General features: G+C 48.2%; 1 protein-coding gene across 2 annotated transcripts in view; it reads left to right on the plus strand.

Annotated features, from left to right (window-relative positions):
- Positions 1 to 22,737, plus strand: part of Prp8 (pre-mRNA processing factor 8) — a 376,058-nt gene that overhangs the window by 114,841 nt on the left and 238,480 nt on the right. For both annotated transcript variants that reach the window (XM_075684108.1, XM_075684107.1), the window contains exon 13: positions 17,687 to 17,803. In XM_075684108.1, coding sequence (XP_075540223.1) covers positions 17,687 to 17,803 — 117 coding nt within the window. The remainder of the gene's footprint in view (positions 1 to 17,686; positions 17,804 to 22,737) is intronic.

The following is a 22,737-nucleotide window of genomic DNA, read 5'->3' on the forward strand; positions in this document are numbered from 1 at the left end:
TTTGCAGCCATTTTCCAATCCAGGAGCGTGAGGAGCACGCGGAAAAATTTTGCTGTCATCTGCGCTTTCTTGTTCCCTTTGTACAAACAAGGTAAACGTCCTGCCGATCGAAAGCACCTCGGCTGTTTAGACTTGCCTATGACGGTAAGCTGCATTTTCTCTGAGCTGTGGGCATACACTCAGAAATCACGGTGATTCTCTCCTTACTTGTTTGCCCCCCCCCCCCCCCCCCCCCCTGGCAAGCCTGGTCCTTCACCCACAACCTCCTCTCTAGTTGCTGACAGCTGACTGGCCCACTTTATTTTTCTTCACTGCAAATGACTCTGTAGAAAAGTCCATGTATCTCTTTAAAGTGATGCAGACATCCCCCGGAAGCTTGGAAATTTTCAATTCCCAGTAAAAGTGCAATGTTGTTCACCACCTCGCCTAGCACCTTCCTGTCCGTGTTGACGCCGGCCGCTGTAACTTTGCCAAACCATGTCAGCAGGACCTCTTCCAGCTTCACGTGTGTAGCTGTCTTCGCCTGTTTGACGTTCACACCGAAGTGCTGGGCATTCTTCATTGCAACGTCCCACTGCCCAACAATAGTGCACTGCGTCGACGGTGCTGTGCCTAGCTTCTTTGGCAACTCGACACATTTCTTCTTTGGGTTGTCGTCGACCTTCTTGAGGATTTCAATTTTCTCCTTAAAGGAAAGGGCCTTCCGTTTTCGCGACATGCCGAACAGCGAACGCTTCAGTCTTTTTGTGCACACTAAACTTGCATCCATCACGTTCAGGTAGTCCATGTTGCAGTGCTGTTGCAGTTACCCGAAACGCATAGGGCAGCAGCAGCGAACACTGAAGAGACGCATGCAGCAGCAGCGCACAGCCTCCTGTGATGGGGATGGCGATTCGGCTTTTCCTTTCAGACCGGGTCGCCCTGTGCAAAAGCGCGGTGTAGCAAAAAAGAAAAAAAAAGAGAGAGAACTAGCATACGCCGATGAGCTGCCAGGAAATAGGTGACGCAGGGTTCTCAGGCCCGTGACTCGCCCTGGCTTGGCAGGTTTCGTGCTGAGCACACTATGCACGTTACACTATGCCGGCGGTGACGTAGAGGTGAAGGGAGGCAGGTGTGTGGAGAGGAGGGTCGGTGGCCGCTGCCGCTCGGCCGGCAGAGACTGAAGGTGAAGGGAAGCGGGCATGAAAAGACGTGGAGGTGTATGGAGGCGGATGTAGAGAGGTGGTCCGGTGGCCGCTGCTGCTCGGCCGACAGAGACTGGAGGTGAAGGGAAGTGGGCGTGAGAAGATGTGGAAGTGAAAAGAGGCGGGTGTGAAGAGGTGGGCTGGTTGCCGCTGCCGCTCGGCCTGCAGAGACTGAAGGTAAAGGGAAGCGGGCGTGAAAAGACGTGGAGGTGAATAGAGACGGGTGTAGAGAAGAGGTCCGGTGGTCACTGCCACTCGGACGGCAGAGACTGAAGGTGAAGGGAAGCCGGCATGAAAAGACATGGAGGTGAATGGAGGCAGGTGTGGAGACATGGCCCGATGGCCGCTGCCACTCGAACAGCAGACTGAAGGTGACTGGAAGCTGGTGTGAAAGAACACCTAGGTGAAGGGAGGCGGGTGGGGAGTGGAGGGCCGGTGGCCGCTGCCGCTCGGCCGGCAGAGACTGGAGGTGAAGGGAAGCAGGCATGAGAAGACGCGGAGGTGAATGGAGGGGGGTGTAGAGAGGTGGTCCGGTGGCCGCTGCCGCTCGGATGGTAGAGACTGAAGGTGAAGGGAAGCGGGCGGAAAAAGACGTGGAGGTAGAGGGAGGTGGGTCTAGAGAGGAGGGCCGGTGGCCGCTGCCACTCGGCCGGCAGATACTGGAGGTGAAGGGAAGCAGGCGTGAGAAGGGCCAGCAGCTGCGCATTAGCCACAGTGGCTACTCTCCTCCTCTGAGACCAGCCACGTCGCCCTGCTTGCGTGCGCCATTCATTGGCGCGTTCGTATCATCCGCGAAGGCTTGAGAAACTGTTTGTGTAATCCCAAATCATATTGTATTCTATATAATGTAGACTACCCAAAACACTTTTTAAATTCGTATCATTGCAAAATTCGGATCAACCGTAATCGTATCATTGAAATTCTACTGTACTCGTGGACTGTTGATTCGTCCATGACTTTGAGAAATTCTGACAGCTTGCTCCAAACTTCGGCAACATCGGCAATGGCTTCGTTGCATGCATCAGAACTTTCAAAGTAATCACCAGGCGTAGGGAAGCGGCACGGCTGCAGCATTTTCAGATCAACCATTTGTACACCGCCGCCTGGACGTCTTACACACGGTCGTGTGTACTGGTCGGGTGGCACAGGCACCGGGTCGTTTGTCCACTTTTTACCATGTTGCACTTCACTGGCAAGGACTGATCGCGCATTTCAGCGACGTACGCCGCAAGCTTAGCCTACAGCTCCAGAAAACTCCGGGGAGAGTGCACAAGTTGATGATTCTGCTGTTCAGGCCTGGCGCAATATAAACATTGAGACCATGCTGGCGAAGTACGTGGAGCGAGACATTTATAATGTGGATGAGGCTGGCGTGTTTTACAATTTGCTCCCAAACCGCTCACTTGCACTGTCCCACGAACGCTGCTCCGGCAGAAAGGCTTCGAAGGAGCGGTTTACTGTTCTCTTCTGCACCAATATGGATGGCAGCGACAAGAGGCGCTTATTTGTCATCAGAAGGTCGGCGCGGCCACGCTGTTTCAAAAAAAGAGAGTGCCTGCCGATTACATATAAGGCCAACAGAAAGTCATGGATGACTCGGGAGCTATTTGCAACTTGGCTTCAAAAATTTGATGAGAACATGGTGTCAGAAAAGCGACAAGTTGTCCTAGTTCTTGACAACTGCAGTGCCCACAATGTAAGTTTAAAGCTTAGTGCAGTGAGCCTCAAGTTCTTGCCCGCAAATACGACAGCCAAGAGCCAGCCGATGGACCAAGGTGTAATCGCCGCAGTGAAAGCGCATTATAAAAGGCGCATATGCGAAAGAGTGCTGATTAACCTTCAGCGAGACAAAGCAGTGAAGGTTAACCTGCGGAGTGCTATCGACATGATCACGGCATCTTGGTGGCAGATAAAAGCATCAACCATCTCCAAGTGCTTCGCAAAGGCGGGGTTTGTGCGCAACACCGTGGTCAGCGATTCTAATGTGAGGAGCGACAATAGCCACCGCGGCGATGATGTCGACGAAGTCCTCAACGCGGATGATGTGTGGTCGGATTTGGTGAAAATGAACATTGTTGGACAGGATGACACATTCGAAGGCTTCGGCAATGAGGATTGCGGTGACTTTGCCTGTGAAGAAGCAGACACAGATGAAGCAATTGTAGCAGCAGTGTGTGATCGCGATGACAGTGTATCGGACGATTGCGACGACGGAGACAGCACACCGGAACTTTCGCACAGAGATGCACTGGATTACATCAGCAAGCTCAGGATGTACTGCGCGCAGAAGGGCTTGAGCGAGAAAGCTACCCAGCATCTGATCGCTGTTGAAGATGAGATGGTGCATAATGCGGTGAAGGCTCAGCGCCAGACTAAAATAACAGCATTTTTTCATTGATGAAGAAGAAAGAAACTTTTTGTTTAGTGTCCAGTTCTGGTGCATTATTGCACGTTAAGTTGTAAAATACATAATAAAAGGTGGGTTGACCATATTTGCATGTGAATAAGACTCTAAAAATGGCGTATTTGATATAGTGCAGTACTGCTTATAATGTGGATTTTCCTGACTCCGGCGACCTACGTTATAAGCGGTCCATGCTGTACTGCAAGGTATACATGAGGGGACAACTCATTAGGGACTCAGCCTGAAAATCTCAGGATTAAGCAGAGAATGTGCTGAAAAGCATGTACAGGGTAGCGTGATATAGACGGGCCAACGGGAAAATGTTTGCTTTCGTACAACACACTTCCGCGCTGCACGCGCCTTACATGCGAAAAAAAGAAAAACGAAGTGGTGGGTAAATTCGGTGCAGTGGTGCTGGAAACGCGGATGCGCGGTCGTTGTGGCGAAACCATACTCGCAATTTTATCGATCAGCAGGAGAAAACACTCGAATGTCCCTTGCTATGGTGACTGCAGCGTTCGTATCAAGCTATTAACAGAACAGCATTAATACCAAGGTTAGTTCATTCGTGCTTCCGGGAACAAAACATCGCCAAGCATCTTAGATCAACCGCAACAATAGTAATTTAGTTCAGTGCACACTGCGAAGGTGCACCAAAAGAAGTTTCGTGCGTTGCACGTCGTGCATTTTACTTTTATTACGGTCAAAACAGCAACGCGCTATTGGCGGCGAGGAGTTACGGAGTCTCCATCTATCGGAAGCGCATCGCTGGCGTAGTATGAGGGATCATGTGGCGCGCTCCTCATAGGTTTTGCTGTCAGCGCTCACTGAAAACACCACGCGCGAGCTCTCGCTGACATTTCTATAAGTACTTTCGAAACGAGAGAAGTTTCTTACTGTCTAAATAATAATCTTGGGCAAACTGAAAGCACACAATCGTTTACAGACGCTATCTCCTTACCGAATACGTACAGTGAACGCCACTGCGCACGGTCGCCGCAATGGAGTCTCCCGAACCGGCTTCTTGCGTGAAAGGTAGCCAAACGCTGAGAGCAAACTATGTGAAATATGTTCTTATAGTGTTTGTATAACTAAATGGAGCGTAATAGAACGAAGCCTCAATGCAGCGATCGCGCAGATTCGCAGCGACCGACTGCGCGTCTGCATGCTTGTCCGCGCACAGTTTCGCTTTCTCCGCGCGCGTGTTCTCGCACCGTGCCATGAGCTTTAGGCCGCAGAATATGAGCATTTGACAGTATACAAGCAACTATTGTTGCGTGGGCGCTATCAGAGCTGTTCAAAAATAATTTCATTGTAGAGACTTCGACGCCTACGTGGACTATGATGTCCCGTCGCGACGATTCAATCTTTTTTTTCTTCTAAATTCTTTGACCTTTCAATATTGTTTCTCGAGTTGCGTCGCACTGTATGTTTATCGGTGTTCTCAGCGTGCAATTTCCCGCTGCTCCTTTTTTGTAATCCAGTGCAATAATTCATAATACAAACAGGACCATATGCCATGCTTTTTTTAAATGTGCTTCTTACCGCTGCCTTTCCACTCCACTGAACTTGCGAGTATCTATAGCATCGACAAGTTCATAGACCAAACCGTCATGAAATTAGTCGGGCAGCGGACTCGGGCGAGCGTCTCAGTGCGCGTTTTCAGAACATCGCAGACCGGGCGACATAGCAGAAATCTTCCTCGCGTCTGTGCTTCCTGCATACCCGAGTTGTAGCCGATGACTGTTTTCCGGTTTTATGTTTCGCGAGCCACGCTTCACGCAGCTTCTTGTCCTGCGGCTACGTGTGAATAAGGCTGACACCGGCCTCCGTTACGTGCGTCCGGCCCTGCGGAACCGAGCAGTAGCCTACCATGTTGCGCGCCTTCAAAGGCAGCCACTACCTATTGTAGTGCTTTGAAGCGTTGTAAAGGAGACACTCGAAGCAGGAAAATTTCGCCACTAACTGAGGACCGCAGCGTACGAGGGAATTTAAACTCGTTTTCAGCTCGCTTCGGCGCGCCCGAAGCAGCCGACGCGGCCGCTTTGTCCACGTGATCCCTCCTAGCACATCACGCCGATGGTGGCGCCTGCTTTTCTAGTGGTGGAGCTCGAGGCCAATAGCTGCTTTACCGCAACACGTAGGATAGTTTCAGGTGACGTTGCAAACAGCGCCACCTGTCGGCGGCGACACGAAGTGCGTCATGCTCTGCTGCGTTGTGAGCGCACTGCAGTCAACGACTGAATTTTCGGACGCTCAAATTTTCGGACATGCCTGATATTTCGGACGTCTTCGCGGCACCGCCACGAGCCCCATAGAATCAATGTATAAGGACATCTGAAGTTTCGGACGCTCGAACCCCCCGCCGTCCAATTTTCCGGACTTTTTGACACGACGGAAAGTCCTTTGGCTCCTCGCGCAGCGCCCTTGCGAAGGAAATCGACTTGCAGCCGAAGCATATCACCGCTTTGAACCACAACTAGCCGAATCTAGCCGCCACACACCGATTTGGTCTGGCCACGCTGGCTATGTTCATTGCTGCAAATGGCCGCACTTCCGCTGCCGGCGGAGTTTCCGAAGGGGCGCTATTTCGTTTGTTTGCACAGGCCACGTTTTGGCTAGCGTGGTGTGTGGTTGTGCTGTTGTGTCAAGTGTGCTCTGCGACGCTGGGCCTAGGTGCTTTGACGCTCTGGGCCAACGAGAGGTGTACCGGCCAGCACGAGGTGCGAGACGACGGCATGAAAGAGAATTCATAGAGAAACCACTGTAGAAAGAAGCGCCGTAAAGATCGGAACGCGGTGGCTAAAGTAGCGCAGCCAAGGACGGCGACAGACGTAAAAAGGCCGGGCACGAGGAAAAGAAAGGTGCGGTTGTCGTTGATGATGTTGACGCATCAAACACGTTCGAGCCACCGGTCAAAAGGGGACCGCGACACATGTTCTGCACGAACGCAGGCAGAGGGCATGGGGTAGTTACGTTCCTCGTCATTCCGTCGTTCTTTTTGGAGTGCAGCATGTAGTGTGAAGGAGCGTAAGGTGGCAAGACGAGACGAGGTGGTAGAAAGTCATGACGCAGTCAGTCGAGATCGTGATGAAAGCATGGCGCCAGGACGCAAATTGGCAGGAGGCTGTAACATCTTGTAGGAGCTCACAGTGGGTCAGCCCTTTTATTGTTCCTCGGTAGCCAGAGTAGCTTTCGAACCGCGGCCACCTATAGTACGACTCAATAGTATGAGTCAGTCGTAAACATTTGAGACGGGAGTCCAAGAGAGTTTCCGTAGAAGTGAAACATGTTGTTTTGTTTTATTTTTGAACATCTCAAGATTTTTGCGATTTGAGACTTGAATTTCTTTCAGTAGGTAAAGTATGAGCTTTGTTTATGTTATGTTTGAGAAGCTCTGAGAGTTGAGACATGTTTCATGTAAACATGTAGTTTCGCAAGTTGTTAGGTAATGAGTAGATAGGCTTTCTTTTTTTGTGTGTGTGAGTTACCTGAGTGTCAAGGTTATCGGTGAGAGGCCTTTGGTAATGCGCATGTGCCCCACAGGGGCGTCTGCGTCAGCAGGCGTTCGGTGTGTTGCGATACCACGTACCCGAGCACACGAGGGTTGGACTCTTCCGCGTCTAACCGTGCGCGGCTTAGCAGTGTCCAGGAAACAGGGGATCCTGGGGGTTGAGCCAATGCTGGGTGTTTGGACCTTTACGGCCCCTCGGCGGTGGCAACACACCCCTTTGGCCTCGGCTTCACGTAGACTGCACCCCCGGACTGACCCACTCGGGGGAAATCGGTAGTTGCCTTTTCCAGTCCTCCTCTCTAATCTTAGTCTTTCTCTTTCTTTCGGTCTTTCCTGTCTCCTCCTAGCTTCCTTTTTATTTCCATTTTTCCCAGGCAGCAAGGGTTATACCTTGTGTGGTATAGCCAACCTTGGTTATAACAGATTTGGTTATAGTAGTGTCGTACAGCTGGCACGTGCAGGCCATGTCTTTTCACGGTCCTGCAGCGCCCCCTTGTTGGACTCCATGGTGAGTGGCTGGCGGTGCTGTCGAATTTCCGCATATATCTATGGCAAGTTCTTTTCCAACCCTTCCTGATCGCCCTCCTAAACGAGGGCGCATCGAAGAAGTATTTAGGTTCTATGGTGTCATAGTGAAAACTTTCCAAAATTTCATGTCATTCACTCGGAAAAAACCGCAAAGTCAGCGAGAATGATCTCTCCTTTTCTAGTGTCTAAATCAATAACCGATATTCTTGGCCAAGGCTTTAAAATAACCAAACTTGCAAGTGGAGATCTCCTTTTGGAACTACGAGTTAAAAATCAGCTTGAAAAGCTGCCAAATCTTGTCTCTTTTGGGGACGTTCCAGTGAATGTGACACTGCATCGCACCATGAACACCAGCCGTGGTGTTGTATCTGATAGTGACCTGATTGATCTGACAGAGGCTGAAATACTCGAAGGCTGGAGTGACCAGAATGTGATCAGTGTAAAACGAATCAAAATGAGGCGTGATGGTAAAGAAATTCAGCCTAAGTATCTTGTTCTTACATTTGGTTCAAGTGTTCTGCCCAAAACAATCGAGGCAGGCTATGTGAAGATCAGGGTGAAGCCGTATATCCCAAATCCCCTCCGATGCTTTAAATGTCAAAGCTTTGGCCACAGTTCCCAGAACTGCCGTGGCCGACTAACCTGTGCCAAATGCAGCGACTATGAACATCCGTCCGAGTCATGCAAGAACACTCCACACTGTGTGAATTGTGAAGGGGAGCACCCCGCCCACTTGCGGTCCTGCCCACATTGGAAAAAAGAAAAGGAAATAGTGGCAATCAAAACCAAAGAGAATATTTCGTTTAAGGAGGCATGCAGACGCGTATCCTTCTTAACGAAAAATAGCTTTGCCGAAGTGGCGCGTCAGGGGGCAGCGCCACAATGGCCTCCGGCGGCTGTCCGGCCCACACTTAGTGAGCCGGCAGTGACGTCACCTGCCTTCTCGGAGGTTGGGGCTAGCGCTGCTCCGTCATCCGAGAAGGGGCCATCGACCTCCGGGCTGGTGGCCTCAAGGGCCTCATCCTTTGAGAAGAGGCTTTCTCAACAAACAAATTGCTCACAAGAGCGGGTGTCCAGCGCTTCGCAGGAGGCTATGGACACGACATCAAGTCAAACGGCGCTACTAGTGCCTAAGGAGGGGCGAGAATCGCTCGACCGCTTCAAAAAAGAGAAGCATCACATTACAGGACCGGAAAATGGTCCTGTAACCTAAATTCTCTTTCTAGACACACAGCACTAACCTCGTTCCCGTTATGTATACCCAAATATTACAATGGAACGTGAGAGGACTTATTCACAATCTTGACGATGTATAAGAACTTCTTTGCAAATTCACTCCAAAGGTGCTGTGTGTCCAAGAAACACACCTAAAAGTAACACAGACCAACTTTCTAAGGCAATATGCCACTTTCTGCAAAGACCGCGAAGATGCACTCACCTCCTCGGGGGGGTGTAGCCGTAATAGTCGATAAGGGCGTTGCATGTCAGCAAATCAAATTCCGAACTCTCCTCAAGGCAGTTGCAGTCCGAGCTGTGCTGTTTGGTAAGTTAAGCACAGTTTGTTCGATATACGTCTCCCCCTCCTGTCAATTTTCTAAAGCAGAGTTTCAAAGCCTTTCCTCCGCCATACATAGTCGTTGGTGATATAAATGCACATAGCCCCCTGTGGGGCGACTCGCGTTCCGATGCACGTGGGCATCTGATAGAAATCTTTCTATTTTCTTCAGGTGCATGTTTATTGAACAAAAAATAACCAACATATTACAATGTTACACATAACACATACTCGTCCATAGACTTGAGCATAGTTTCGAGTTCACTATTTCCTTACATGGAGTGGTCTGTTCTCAAGAACTCCTATGGGAGTGACCACTTCCCAATTACATTAAACCTAACCAAACCAGATGCATGCTCACTGCATTTCCCTCGATGGAACCTCGAATCAGCAAACTGGGAACTGTTTCGAGAACTCAAGTGTTTAGAATGGGACAACATTTCTGATTTTAATATAGACGATGCTGTGGCATACTTAACTGGTTTTATTATTGACGCTGCAACAAAATGCATTAAACAATTTAACGGACTGGCAAAGAACCGTCGCATCCCATGGTGGAATGACGAATGTCGAAAAGCACGCAAAATTCAAAACAAAGCTTGGGGATTGCTTCGCAATTTTCCAACAGCTGAAAACCTTATTAATTTCAAACAAGTCAAATCTCAAGGCAGGAGAATACGTTGACATGCGAAGAGAGAGAGCTGGGAGCGGTGCATATCTAGAATAAATACTTACAAAGACGAGGCAAAAGTGTGGAATAGGGTGAATAAACTAAAAGGCCGGGAGACGAACCCCCTGCCCTTAGTAAGTACTCATGGAGATGGCCTGGAAGACCAGGCAGACTGTCTGGCGGAACACTTTCAGTATATCTCCAGTGCATCGCATTACTTACAGTCATTCCTGAAGTTCAAAAAATGCGTAGAGCGACAGCGCCTTGATCGGAAATGTGCCCAAAATGAAGATTACAACCGCCCGTTCAGTTTAGCGGAGCTAAAAACTTCTCTTGCTTGTTGCAACAGCTCAGCACCAGGTGGTGACCGTATCATTTATGAAATGATCAAGTACCTGCATCCTGAAACACAGAAAACACTCCTGAGCAAAACATGAACAAAGTGAATGCAGGAGCCAACGTTTCGACAAGTGGACTTGTCTTCTTCAAGGCGACGTATGCTTTCCTCGCCACAGTATATATAGGTGGGGTTCTTCTAAAGGGGAGAGGGTGTGAGGCGGGAGGGTGCGGAAACGAGGGAAGGTGTGCGTAGGCGTGTCGAATTGGGAGTAAAGGAACGCTGTGCCCAAGGCCAAAGGCAGGGCCTTTGGCTTTGGGCAAAATATTCTAATGCACTCCCAACAAAATATAAAAAAATATTCTAATGTTATTCTAACGTATTTAATGTTATTCTAACAAAATAAATAACAAAATATTCTAATGCACTCCCAAACATAAACAACATCCTAAGAAAATACCACCCAATATTATCAAGTAACGAGCGTCTCAAAAAGCATTCCTGGATGTACCTAGGGTTACCTATTGCCGAAACGGAACATTAAAGACATGTTAGTGCACGCAAAAGTCGGCCAACAGCATTCCCTCTTAATAAAAGCATGTTGTCGCCCTAGGTGCAAAACCTGCAGGCACCTTCAAAGTGACATTAAAATTAAAAGCACTGCAAATGGTTATAGGCATGAAGTCAAATCTAGCTTCACTTGTACAAGTTTGGATGTGATTTATATGCTTGAATGTTCCTTCTGTAAGAAACAATATATCGGTGAAACAGGACAATCAATGAACGTCAGATTAAACGGACATCGCGCGGACACATGTAAAAAGCTTCCCAAAGCCGTCGCTGAGCATTTCAACCAACCAGGTCATAACTTAGATGAATTTGAACTCTGCATCTTACCTTTGACATGACACCTTTGGCAGGGTCAAAGGCATCTTACCTTTGAGCTTCCTTTGACCTTGGGCACAGCGTTCCTTTACTCCCAATTCGACATGCCAACCCACCTTCCCTCATTTCCGCACCCTCCAGCCTCACACCCTCTCCCCTTTAGAAGAACCCCACCTATATATACTGCGGCGAGAAAAGCATGCGTCGCCTTGAAGAAGACAAGTCCACTTGTCGAAACGTTGGCTCCTGCATTCACCTCGTTCACGTTTTGCTCATCGTCTTGAATTTCCATCTCCTGCATTCCCCGTATTTTCCCTAGAAAACACTCCTGTCACTTTTTAATGTCATGTGGGCCGCTGGGTATATTCCATCTTCTGGGAAAGGAGCTGTAATAATATCCATACTCAAACAAGGTAAGGACCCGCCCTTACCAAGTAGTTAAAGGCCTATCGTTTTGAGAAGCTGTTTCTGCAAGCTCTTTGAAAAGATGATAAACCGGTGCCTAATCTATATCCTTGAGAGCAATAGACTACTAGATCCTTACCAGTGTGGTTTCAGAGAAGGCAGGTCAACCGCAGACCACCTTGTCCGCATTGAGGCAAATATAAGGGATGCCTTCATACACAAACAGCTTTTTCTCTCCGTACTTCTTGATTTGGAGAAAGCATACAACACCGCATGGCGCTTCAGTATTATTCGAGACCTTTCCGTTATGGGTATCCGCGGGAGTATGTTAAGTATCATTGAAAGTTGCCTTTCTAACCGCACATTTCGTGTTAGGGTGGGCCATGCCTTGTCAAGGTCTTTCACCCAGGAAACTGCTGTTCCACAAGGTGGTGTGTTAAGCTGCACACTCTTTTTGTTGTGAAAATGAATTCTTTGGGCATAGCTATCCCACGAATGATGTCATACTCTGTATATGTAGATGATGGCAGCTTGGTTTTAAATGGTGCAACTTAACTATCTGCGAACAACATGTCCAGCATGCCTTAAATAAAGTGGCAAAATGGGCTGACGAAAATGTTTTCAGGTTGAGCCCACAGAAGAGCAGCTGCGTTCTTTTCACGAATAAGAGAGGAATAGTACCACATCCTGCTATTGAGCTCTGTGGTAGCAGATTACCTGTAAGCGCCGAGCACAAGTTTCTCGGCGTCATACTGGATTCGAAACTGACATTCGTCCCGCATATTAAATACTTGAAGGCTAGGTGCCTCAACACAATGAACTTATTGAAACTTATATCAAGTACAACAGGGGGCAGTGACAGGAAATGTCTTTTGAACTTGTATAGGTGTCTTGTTGGCTCCCGTCTTGACTACGGCGCTATAGTATATCAGTTCGCTACACCAAGTGCTTTTAAGATGTTGGATCCTGTCCATCATTTAGGAGTCCGCCTCGCGACCGGAGCCTTCGGGACAAGCCCCGTACAAACCCTTTATGCAGAAGCAAATGTATGGTCACTCCATTTTCAGAGATCATATAGCAGTTTTACATATTTCCTCAAAGTAAATTCTAACCACGAACACCCCTCTTATTCATGCACAAACGATATGACCGATGCCATACTCTTCAATAATCGACCTGCAGCGAGAAGACCGTTCTCTTTGTGTGCAAGGAACCTCAGTGAGGAAATGGGTGTTCCGGCTCTTGAACATTGTCTTATGGCTCCAGCGAAACTGTTAGCGCCATGGCAGTGGCAGCTGATAGAATGTGACACATCCTTTGTAGAGATCACTAAACATGCGCCAGAGACACATATCAAAATGCATTTCTTGAAGCTCCAGTACAAGTACTTGTGCACAGAGTTTTACACAGACGCTTCTAAGTTGCATGCCGGGGTGTTCTACGCAGCCATTGGTCCATCCATCTCGGAATCCGGTGTACTGCACCCTGAAACAAGTATATTTACGGCTGAAGCCCATGCACTATTGTCGGCTGTGAAACATATCAGAAAATAAAATCTTCAAAAAACAGTTATACAGTAAAACCTCGTTAAACCGTACCCGCTTAAACAGTAGTTTCGTTTTAAAAGTAGTAAAGTCAAATCCCCGACTCAGCGGCCATTGAACATAATGTGTTTTGTATACGCATAAACCGTACCAGCTTATTACGTACGCATCGGTTAAAATGTAGCGTTTCAACTTTTCGTCGCGCAAACACGGCGGTGCGTCGTCTACATCGCGCGGCCTGGCAAAACAAGCCTCAGAGATCGGAACAACGGCCTCCAAGCGCCCTGTGCGTTTGCGCGTGAAGCCACATCAACATCAACATCATTTCGACGCCGTGGCAGAGAGCGTTATGGCGTCGTGCAAGCGGGGACACGCGTCATTTCGAAGCTCAGATAAAAAAGACGCCTGGTGCTCAGCATAGAAGAAAAATTAGACATCGTCCGTGCTATCGAACGTGACACGGAGAAGTCGGCGCTGGCACGCGACAAGGATCTGCTGTTGACTACGGTGTGTGGCATTTGGAATGCGAAGAAGTTGCTCGGCAGCGCTGCTGCGGATGCGAAGACATGTCGGCTACGAGGTTCGACTTTTCGCCATCGTTGCCTCTGTTGTTGCCGAAGTGTCGCCTAGCGACAGTGATAAGGACGACACGGAAAGCGACAGCACGGGCGATTTAGGCCCGACAGTGGCAGAAGCTACGCGTTACGTCAGCCTCATGAATGCAGTCGTCGCGACGAGAACAGGGGCGCGATAACGTAACTCTATTCCAAACGAAAAGTATTCAAAACTCCGGCACCCAGCAACGAAAATGCGCCCCCGGGACTTCTGCAGCACTACTGCGCGCGTGCACGGAGAATACGTAACGCCAACGAGGAATCTGCCATGCGAGTGTTTGCCGAGAAGAGGGGGCTGGCTGAAAAGCTGGCACGCAGCTTCAGTAAGTTTGAGGCCGCTGTTGTCGTGCTAGGCCGCCGCGGCATCAAACGAAAATAACACTTTTGTCACGCGAAGTGAATAAATACTGCATGTTTTTTTCCCCTTTCATCGCACTCTCTCTGAGTTCCGTTTTCGACAGGTAAGTGGGCGATGTCATGCTATTTCGGTTAAACAGTACTACCGTTTAGTACGTAGCTTTTCCGAGCTCCGGCCAACTACGGTTTAACGAGGTTTCACTGTATTTGCAGACTCCTTAAGCATCGTAAAAGCCTTGAAGTCACTCTGTAAACACAAAAATCCCGTACTTACTGAGCTCTATCCCATTCTCTGTGAAGCATATATATCTAACCAGCACGTCATTATTTGCTGGGTACCTGGCCATAGAGGCATCGAGGGGAATGTACTAGCTGACGAAATGGCTACATCAATCACCTCGCAAGCTATTATTCCTACGGCTGCTGTCCCTGTCACAGATCTGAAGCCTCTCTTACGGAAGAATCTGCGAAGCCACTGGCAACGCTTGTGGGACATGGAAAGTATGAATAAACTTCATTTGATTAAGCCAAAGTTAGGTTTCTGGCCCCTGAAAACGAAAACACAACGAACTGATGTCCTGTTCTGTCGACTCAGGATAGGACACACCTATGACACCCACAATTTTTTACTGACCGGAAATGAGCCTCCTCTGTGTAGTAGATGTGGTGAGGGGCTGAACGTTCTCCACGTCCTCCTGGAGTGTCGGGAAGCCGAAGCTGAGCGAAAGAGTCATTTTCCCCTTGTATATCGCCAGCACACCCCTCTCCATCCAGCAATGTTTCTTCGTGAAGAACCATTCTTTGACATCAAAGCAGTTCTGGGTTTCTTGAATGATGTCGACTTGCACGTTTTTAGCCCTGGAAATTCATAGCACATCCTCTTTCTAGAGGATGCCGCTGTGATGGTAGTCTTGCATAGCACATGCCTACAGGCCCTTGGATCCCAAGGACTCTGTTAAGGCAGTAGTGCTTATTGCAAAAAGTATATCTGTGAGGTATTTCACTAAATCATCATTATCTCACAATGTGTATTTCGTGTCCATTGTACAGCCCATTAACCATCAGCATAATTTTATCTCGTATAGGTTTTATGCACTTTAGAGACTGTTTTAGGCCCCTTTACAGCCACCGTAACATTCATAGCCACCCTTCATTACAGCCACCCTTCATTATTCATAGCTCCATTGCGAACGCATTACCACCGGCCTGGCACTCTTTGGCCACATTTGGCCCTTGCGCCACAAAACACTACATTCATCATCAACGCGCATGTGTATTGTTAACATTTTTTTTATAAGTTTCTTTTTATTTTCTAAGGTAAGCGCGTAGGTTTTCAGTAAGTGTGTAATTTGCACTGAGAAGAGCTCTTAGTTTCATTAGCGCGTGTCCTGTGTGGACGGAAGGAAGCAGATTTATGACTGGGTTGCTCGTGTGTGTTGAGGGCAGCAGTGTTCTGATTTCTTTAGTAAGCGTGCGTGGAGCTAGTTATTAGAAGGCACATTTGTTTAAAGGTTCCTCTGTGTTGCGTAAGCTACACAAGTTTGGTTGTTCGTTTAAGGAATGTGTCCTGTGTGGACTAAAGGAACAAATGTGAGTAAGCGTGATGAAATGGTTGCGTACGACGCAAGAGCGCATTCTGAAAAGTGACCACAAAGCTAGCGTGATTGTGATTACGTGCCTGTGGAGTTGACCAGACTGTTCAGTGGCAACAGTACGTGAGATAAATATGCCACTGCAATAGGGTAAGAACAGGCTGTTCGTGAAGTTAGGCTGCTTAAGTTTTGTTTGGGTATTGGCATTTGAGAGCCTTCGATTTAGTTCTGCATGAACCTTTACTCTGGTGCAGCGCGACGGTCAGGTTTGGTCGAACTCGGGGGGAACGTGAACGCTCACTTTGGTGGCACAAAATTTTGGGGCAGAATTTGGGATTCCCAATTGAGCGGCTTGCATTGAAATTTTGATAGGAAGCCTGGTGAGTTAACAGCTGATTCCGGGCGTTTGCACGCTGAGTTGTATTGTGTTGCCGGGATCGACTCATCTGTGCCAGTTGTTGTGAGATGGTTGAAGGCATTCCAAGTGCGCAGGGGTTGCAGAAAGCAAAGCCATAGTCTTGCTCGCCAGCCATTCTCTTCCTGCCCAGTGGTTGCCAGCACTGGCCAGGCGAGATTTTCCAGGCCATGGAGAAGCTGTTAGGATCGGCCTGCAGGGGTACTGCTCTGCAGAGCTATTTTAGCTCGCTGCAGGTGCGTCGATCGATCCGGGGTGGTGGTGCCCTTCAGAGAACCAGCGAGGACAGCGCTAACCAACCATGAACTTACTTCAGAGCACTGCGGACAACCGGCAGCCACGCGGCGGGGGTCAGCTCAGGAGAGTTCTCGAGGGGAGGTAATTAGCGGAACCTCCTCATGCGCTTTTCGAGGCACCAGACAATGGACAGCGGCGGAGCCCAATGTGCGAGGTCCGCTCTGGAATTTAGAGGCTCCGGCTGGGGTCGGGCATGACCGCCTGGCTACGGGGACGCAGGACAATGGACACCACGACGGCCACGTTGCGAAGGTCGGCTCTGGACCGTGAACCTCGCGCAAAGAAGTGTGTGTGTGTAAACCGTCCCGCAGATAGGCGGCTTGTTTACAATGACTGGACGAATGTTTTTGCCTCACCTAGGGATCTAGGTAACGCGAAGGGGTTATAAGCGACTGTTGTCAGCTGCTAGTCTGTGCTCGTCGTTGTGCTCGTGAGCTGCGTGCTCGTCGTTGTGCTCTGTGCTCATGAGTTGTGTGCTCGTTTGCTGTATGCTTCGTCTTGCGGGCTCCATTTGGGAGTCACGCTAGACTGTGTAAATGTATCCCATGTTCAACTGTAAGTACTATAAATAAACCCTGTACGCCTAGTTCCTCCCGAGTTCCTCACTACGACCTTCCACCCTTACAAATGGTGGCAGCGGCGAGATCGTACGACAACTCCTACAACTGTATGCCAGTGGTGGGATCGTCCGACAACTCTAATAAGGTCAGCATACGGCTGGGCCCAAGGTCGTGGAATGTATCCCTTCTGTGGGGGCAGAATGGAAACACTGAAACTGAAACACTGACTGACTGACGTACTGACTGACTGAAAAACGCTCAGTTATTGTACATTAGGTTCTCCATGAGGAACTGCTAGAGGTAAAAAATTCAGTGTCGCACTACGGCATTGCTCAGAATCAGGTTCTGGTTTTGGCATGTAAAATGCCATAACATTAAGTTGACTGCCTTATCATAAAGTGTGCACTTGTGTCTGTCTTGTCGACGGACTACAAGCAAATGTGAGACCTGCTGCTGAGATCATGGATAGCACTTTTCTATTGAGCACCGCACTTCGACAGTTAAATGCAGCATAGGAGCAGATACTGGTGATATGCAGCAGCCATACACACTTGAAAAACAGACAAATCTGCTTCTTTGCTTCTAAGCATCCAATTTTTTAGAATTTAGCATGACGAGGCATTTTATTCTTCAAAGGTAGGGTAACAGCTTCGAATTGTCACTGTGCATACTGTTAACTATTGTGCTTTTATGCTGCAGTGTGCGTGACAGGCATGAAAGTAAGCAGGAAGCTAGTTATGTAGTTATGTTGCCAAGGTGGGAGAGCATTTGGCACCCTGTTTTTTGTGCTGGTGTTGTACATGAGGCATTGCATCACTCTTGCAGGTGATGCATGACATTCTGGACATGATGCCTGAAGGCATCAAGCAAAACAAAGCCCGCACGATCCTGCAACACCTGTCTGAGGCATGGCGCTGCTGGAAGGCCAACATTCCATGGAAGGTGGGTGTGATGAGCAAGAAAGTGTCTTAGCGTGTTTGGCCTCTCTGGCTCGCAAAACATCCCGCAATGCTACTCGGCCCAGAACCTTTATTTGACACCAACGCCGTCCTAAGTTTTCTGAAAGATGTTGTCTTGCATGTTTTTAGCCCCACATGTTCGTAGCGGGTCCTCTCTTCAGAGGATGCCGCTTCGATATCTCTTTAGTATAGCACATGCCTCTAGGCCCTTGTCTTTCAAGGGCTCTGGCGAGGCAGCAGTGCTCCAAGTAATTTTAACATCCTACATATTTTTGATTTTGCATCATTCTTCTACGATGGATTTTAATGTTCATAGCATTCTTCATTAGTCATCGCCATAATTTTATAGCACGTCGATTTTACGCACTTTACAGCGACTATTTTTAGGCCACTTTACAGCCAAGTCACATCTTCGTCACAGAACTCATCATTCCACCGCGAAATCACTAACACTGTCTTGGCGCTCTTTGGCCATATCTGGCCCTTGCGCCACTAAACCACATACATTCATTCATGGCTCGCAAAAGTGACGTAACACATTTTCTCTTTGTAGTCACGTGCAGATCACGAAAGACGTAGCCACATTCAAGTATCTTTCACCAGGTTTGGGCAATGAAAACATGCGCATGTGTTGGTGGGCTAGTTGATTAAGCATGATTACAAAGACGGCGCCGAATAAAACAACACACGAAGAAGGGACACGAGAAAGCACGTAGGCGCACTTAAGTGCGCCTACGTGCTGTCTTCTGTCCTTTCTTCGTGTGTTGTTTTATTCGGCGCCATCTTTGTAAAGAAAACATGCAACAAACATCGTGTGTAGATCATGCGGTGAGGTCTGTGGCTTCAAACTGTTTACCTGATGGGCACGCCACTAAAACAGCTGCAAACTTGATTTTCGATTTTTCTAGGCATGAACTGCGAAAGACATAAGTAAAACCTCGTTAAACCATACCTGCTTAAGGGGGGACCTTGCATTTGAAAACTTTTTCTTAATTCTTGATCGATTTTGATGAAACTTTCTGGGTTTATGTTCTTGAATGTGCTAGATTTAAATATATATCCAGTTTTCTTGCAGAGTAAAGAACTTTTCAAAAATTGGTGTAATTCAGCTTTATTGCATAATTTGCTTGGAGGTGAGCTGTCTACCAAACTATACATGGCATCATATCAACATACGAAAAGGATGTGAAACTAACGAAGAGGGCAAATAAGCAAGTATGGTGTGCTAACCCAATCTTACATCAAATGAGAACATTGCAAACTTCAGTGAAAGAAATTCATCCAACTGCTAAAAAAGGAAACATGTCTTATTAAAAATTTTTCTGATAAATGCAACAGTGTTATGTCGTAAATTTTCACACTACACAGCTTTGCCTTTCTGGAAAAAAAGAATTGCAGTGCTAGCACAATTAGAAGCAGAGATAATGCACCTTCAACATGGCATAATCGTCAAAATTATGGTTTTGAGAAAACAAAAATATCACGCAACTGATACACAGTCGAACCCACTTATAACATTACTCAAATGCCATGAAAATTCCATTGTTACAGTCGTCTCCCGTTAATACGAAGTTCACGGGGACCGCAAAAAACTTCGAATTAAACGAACTTCCAATTAAGCACAAAACACAAAAAACGGCACTTTATTTGTGGCGAAATCTAGTATTTTCTCTAAGAAAAATAGTCGGTCATCTTGCTTTGCTTCTTCTTGCCGAATCGCGCTGCTGAAAGCAAGTTCTGCAGGCTGTAGATGTGGCGGAACGCTTCTTCCACGTTACCTTCAGCGGTAAAGAAGCGCTCCGCAAGAGCAAGGCCCGCAGCTACATCGGCAGCCTTAGGTTGCGGCTCGCCTTCAACGTCATCGTTGCTTTCCTGGGTCGCTTCCTGGGGCCGAATAATCTCTACAATTTCGCTATCCGTCAGCGCACCGCACGTTTCGACCGCCTTGTCTACGGCGACGTAATCTTCAAAATTGACGTCCCCGAGAGCATCACCAAAATCAGTGGCGTCAAGCTCGCTTGTTGACGCTTCCTCCGCTGAAATTTCAGAGGCATCCTCCGAAGAAGCTGCCACAAAACCGCAAGCCCTGAAGCAGTTTGCGATTGTTTCCTGATTCACACCATCCCATCCTCGCGCCAACATGTGGATGGCACTAAGCAGGCTCACCTCGTACTTTGTGGAGCTATCCATACACAAAGTCATGCGCTCGAGGAGGTGCCGCCTGTACAGGACTTTAACATTCTTGATGATGCCTTGGTCCATTGGCTACAAAACAGCCGTTGTGTTTGCAGGCAAAAATGCGAGGCGTATTGCACTCAAGGCTGGCACATTCACGTGAGCACTGCAGTGATCGACAAAGAACAACACCTTGCGGTTCGAAGCAGCAAACTTGCGGTCCAATTTGCTTATCCAGCTCTTGAAGATTTCGTCCGTCATTCACGCTTTTTTGTTCGCCTCATAGTCCACAGGCAGCGTCTTCACGCCTTTAAAACATCTCGGCTTCGCGGCTTTCCCGATCACAAGTAACCGACATCGTTCCGTGCCAGTCATGTTTGCCGCGATCAGCACCGACACTCTCTCCTTGCTGCGTTTGCCCCCAGCACAGTCGTCGTCCTTGAATGTCAGGGTCTTCTCTTGTAGAAGCCGATAGAAGAGTGCAGTCTCATCTGCATTGAAGATGTCTTCCGGTCTGTATTCGGCGAGATATTCACGCAGCTTTCCGTCCTTCCACGTGGCGCATGTTTCCTGGTTAACGGACGCCTTTTCACCACACACGCTCTTGAAAACCAGGTCATGGCGATCTTTAAAGCGCGTCAGCCATCCATCTGATGAAACGAAGTCATCGATCCCCAACATTGCTGCAAGCGTTCGGGCTTTCATCGCAACGATGTCTCCGCTGAGAGGAAGTTTGTTGCTCCTGGCCTCCCTAATCCAAACCAGCAGAGCCTTCTCCAACTCTGGGTAAGCGCCGGTGTGCATTCGCTTTCGAGAAGTCTTGAACTTGTCGTTCTCAAATGCATCCATTATTGTGCGCCTATTCTTGATGTAGTTAGAGAGCGTGTTCGGCTTGATCCCGTACTTCCGCGCTATGTCTTGTTTGGCGGCCTTCAAAACCTCGACTTTCGTTGCCAGGTCGACCGTGCGATAAGAGCCATGGTTTGCCATGGCTATAAACTGCGCGACTAGGTACAGTCAATTCCGAACTGCTCGTGGAACAACCTAGCCTACGAGCTTCCCGCACAAAGGCGCTCGACGAACGCACGCCTCGACGTATGCTGCACACGCTGCAAGACTAATCTCGCACAATCTCGCCACTGCCAGTATGCAGCGCTGCGTGCACCTATGGCACCCGCGTGGCCTCCGCGATCAGCTCCGGCCACGCGCGGCAGCCGCGCGTGGCCTCCGGCGGGAGCCGCTTCGCCTCCCGCCGGAGTTGATCGCGGAGGCCTGGCAGCCATAGCAATGAATAATCGTGCCGCTCCAAGAAGGATGGCGTTGCGGGCGGCTGCGGTGGCGATGACACCAACGCGGAGCACGGAACTGTTGCAACACTTGAAAAACCGCACATTCTACCAAAGAATGACGGTGACCTCGAGGATCCCGGCTGAAAATTAACTTCCAATTAAACAATATTACTGGATGAGGACTTGGAATTATCAAGCGATTTTTTCTATAGGATTACATGCAAAACTGACGGGACCAGCACTTCACTTCTAGTTAACCGAAAATTCCAATTAAGCGGCTTCGAATTATCGGGAGTCGACTGTATTACATTGCTCCGCGCCTGGAAAGATCTGCAATTTCAAACTGAACGCTGTTTTTCCTTCCCACGGCCGCTGCTCTCCAAGCCGGACAGTGACAGACTCGTGCCCCTGTGCCTACACAGTGTCCTCAGTGTGATGTCACTCGTGGTGACACGTGGCTTCGAGAATTATTCAAGACAGCATCTGTAATCTGTGCGATACATTGCTTGAATTGACGATTTGAAGTTTACTGGAATAATAAAATGCACGAACGGAATGTCTGCGTGTTTCTTGTTTTACTTTGCACCGAAGCAAGAGAGATGTACTTTCGTTTCATGTGCTTGTTGCCACAGTTGTACGGTCACGTGCGCAGGTACTGAAACTATGCCGTTTTCTACCGTCTTCGAGTGCGTGATCATGCCCTGCGATCCACTTGTTCTGCCTCAGTATTTCTGTAGCACTGAATTATACCGCTAGTCATGTTTCTTTGCGCACAGAGCGCAAAATAGTTTCGCTTGAACGAGGCAACAGCTTGCACGCGATGCCATCAGTGAAAATGAGTAGCGAAAAAAAAAAAAAAAATGAAGGCGGGGCCGTGACATAAGCGTCACATGATCCTCGAGGTCCGATATGGGAGAACACAGAGAAGGAATTACGCTTGTGTAGGCTAGACGGTGCGAGTGGAGAGTGGAGTGGTGTGGAGCCCAGCTGCTGAAATTGTGGTTTCGCAGCACTGAAATATTTCTGTCTTGGCTATTAATGAGCCAATTTGAAAAATATTTGCGACAGTACGCTCTCTATAAGACACGTAAGAACTTCTAGTGTATAACCGAAATTTGCTATCGGGCTTGAAAGGGGCCCTTTAAGGGGAGAAGTGGGTTCCAAAACCAATTTTGTTAATTTTAGTGTGAACTGGAACATATTTATTAGCATTTTTCAGTTTTTCTGCTGATTGCAAATATCTAATTAGATTTTGTATATCTGCATTAGAACAAATGTTAATTTTTTAATACAGAAATTCAGTGTATTTCTTATGCAACTTTTCAAAAACTTTGTCAAAAGCAAAAGCAAAGTATACGGCCAGAACTCCAGAGAGTAGCTCGAGCCGGTGATACTATTTTTATTGTTCTCAGTGCAGTTCTAATGCGAAAAAAAAAAGCAGATGTAAACATGA

The sequence above is a fragment of the Dermacentor variabilis genome, chromosome 3 (genome assembly GCF_050947875.1).
Source record: "Dermacentor variabilis isolate Ectoservices chromosome 3, ASM5094787v1, whole genome shotgun sequence".
Lineage (NCBI taxonomy): Eukaryota > Metazoa > Arthropoda > Arachnida > Ixodida > Ixodidae > Dermacentor > Dermacentor variabilis.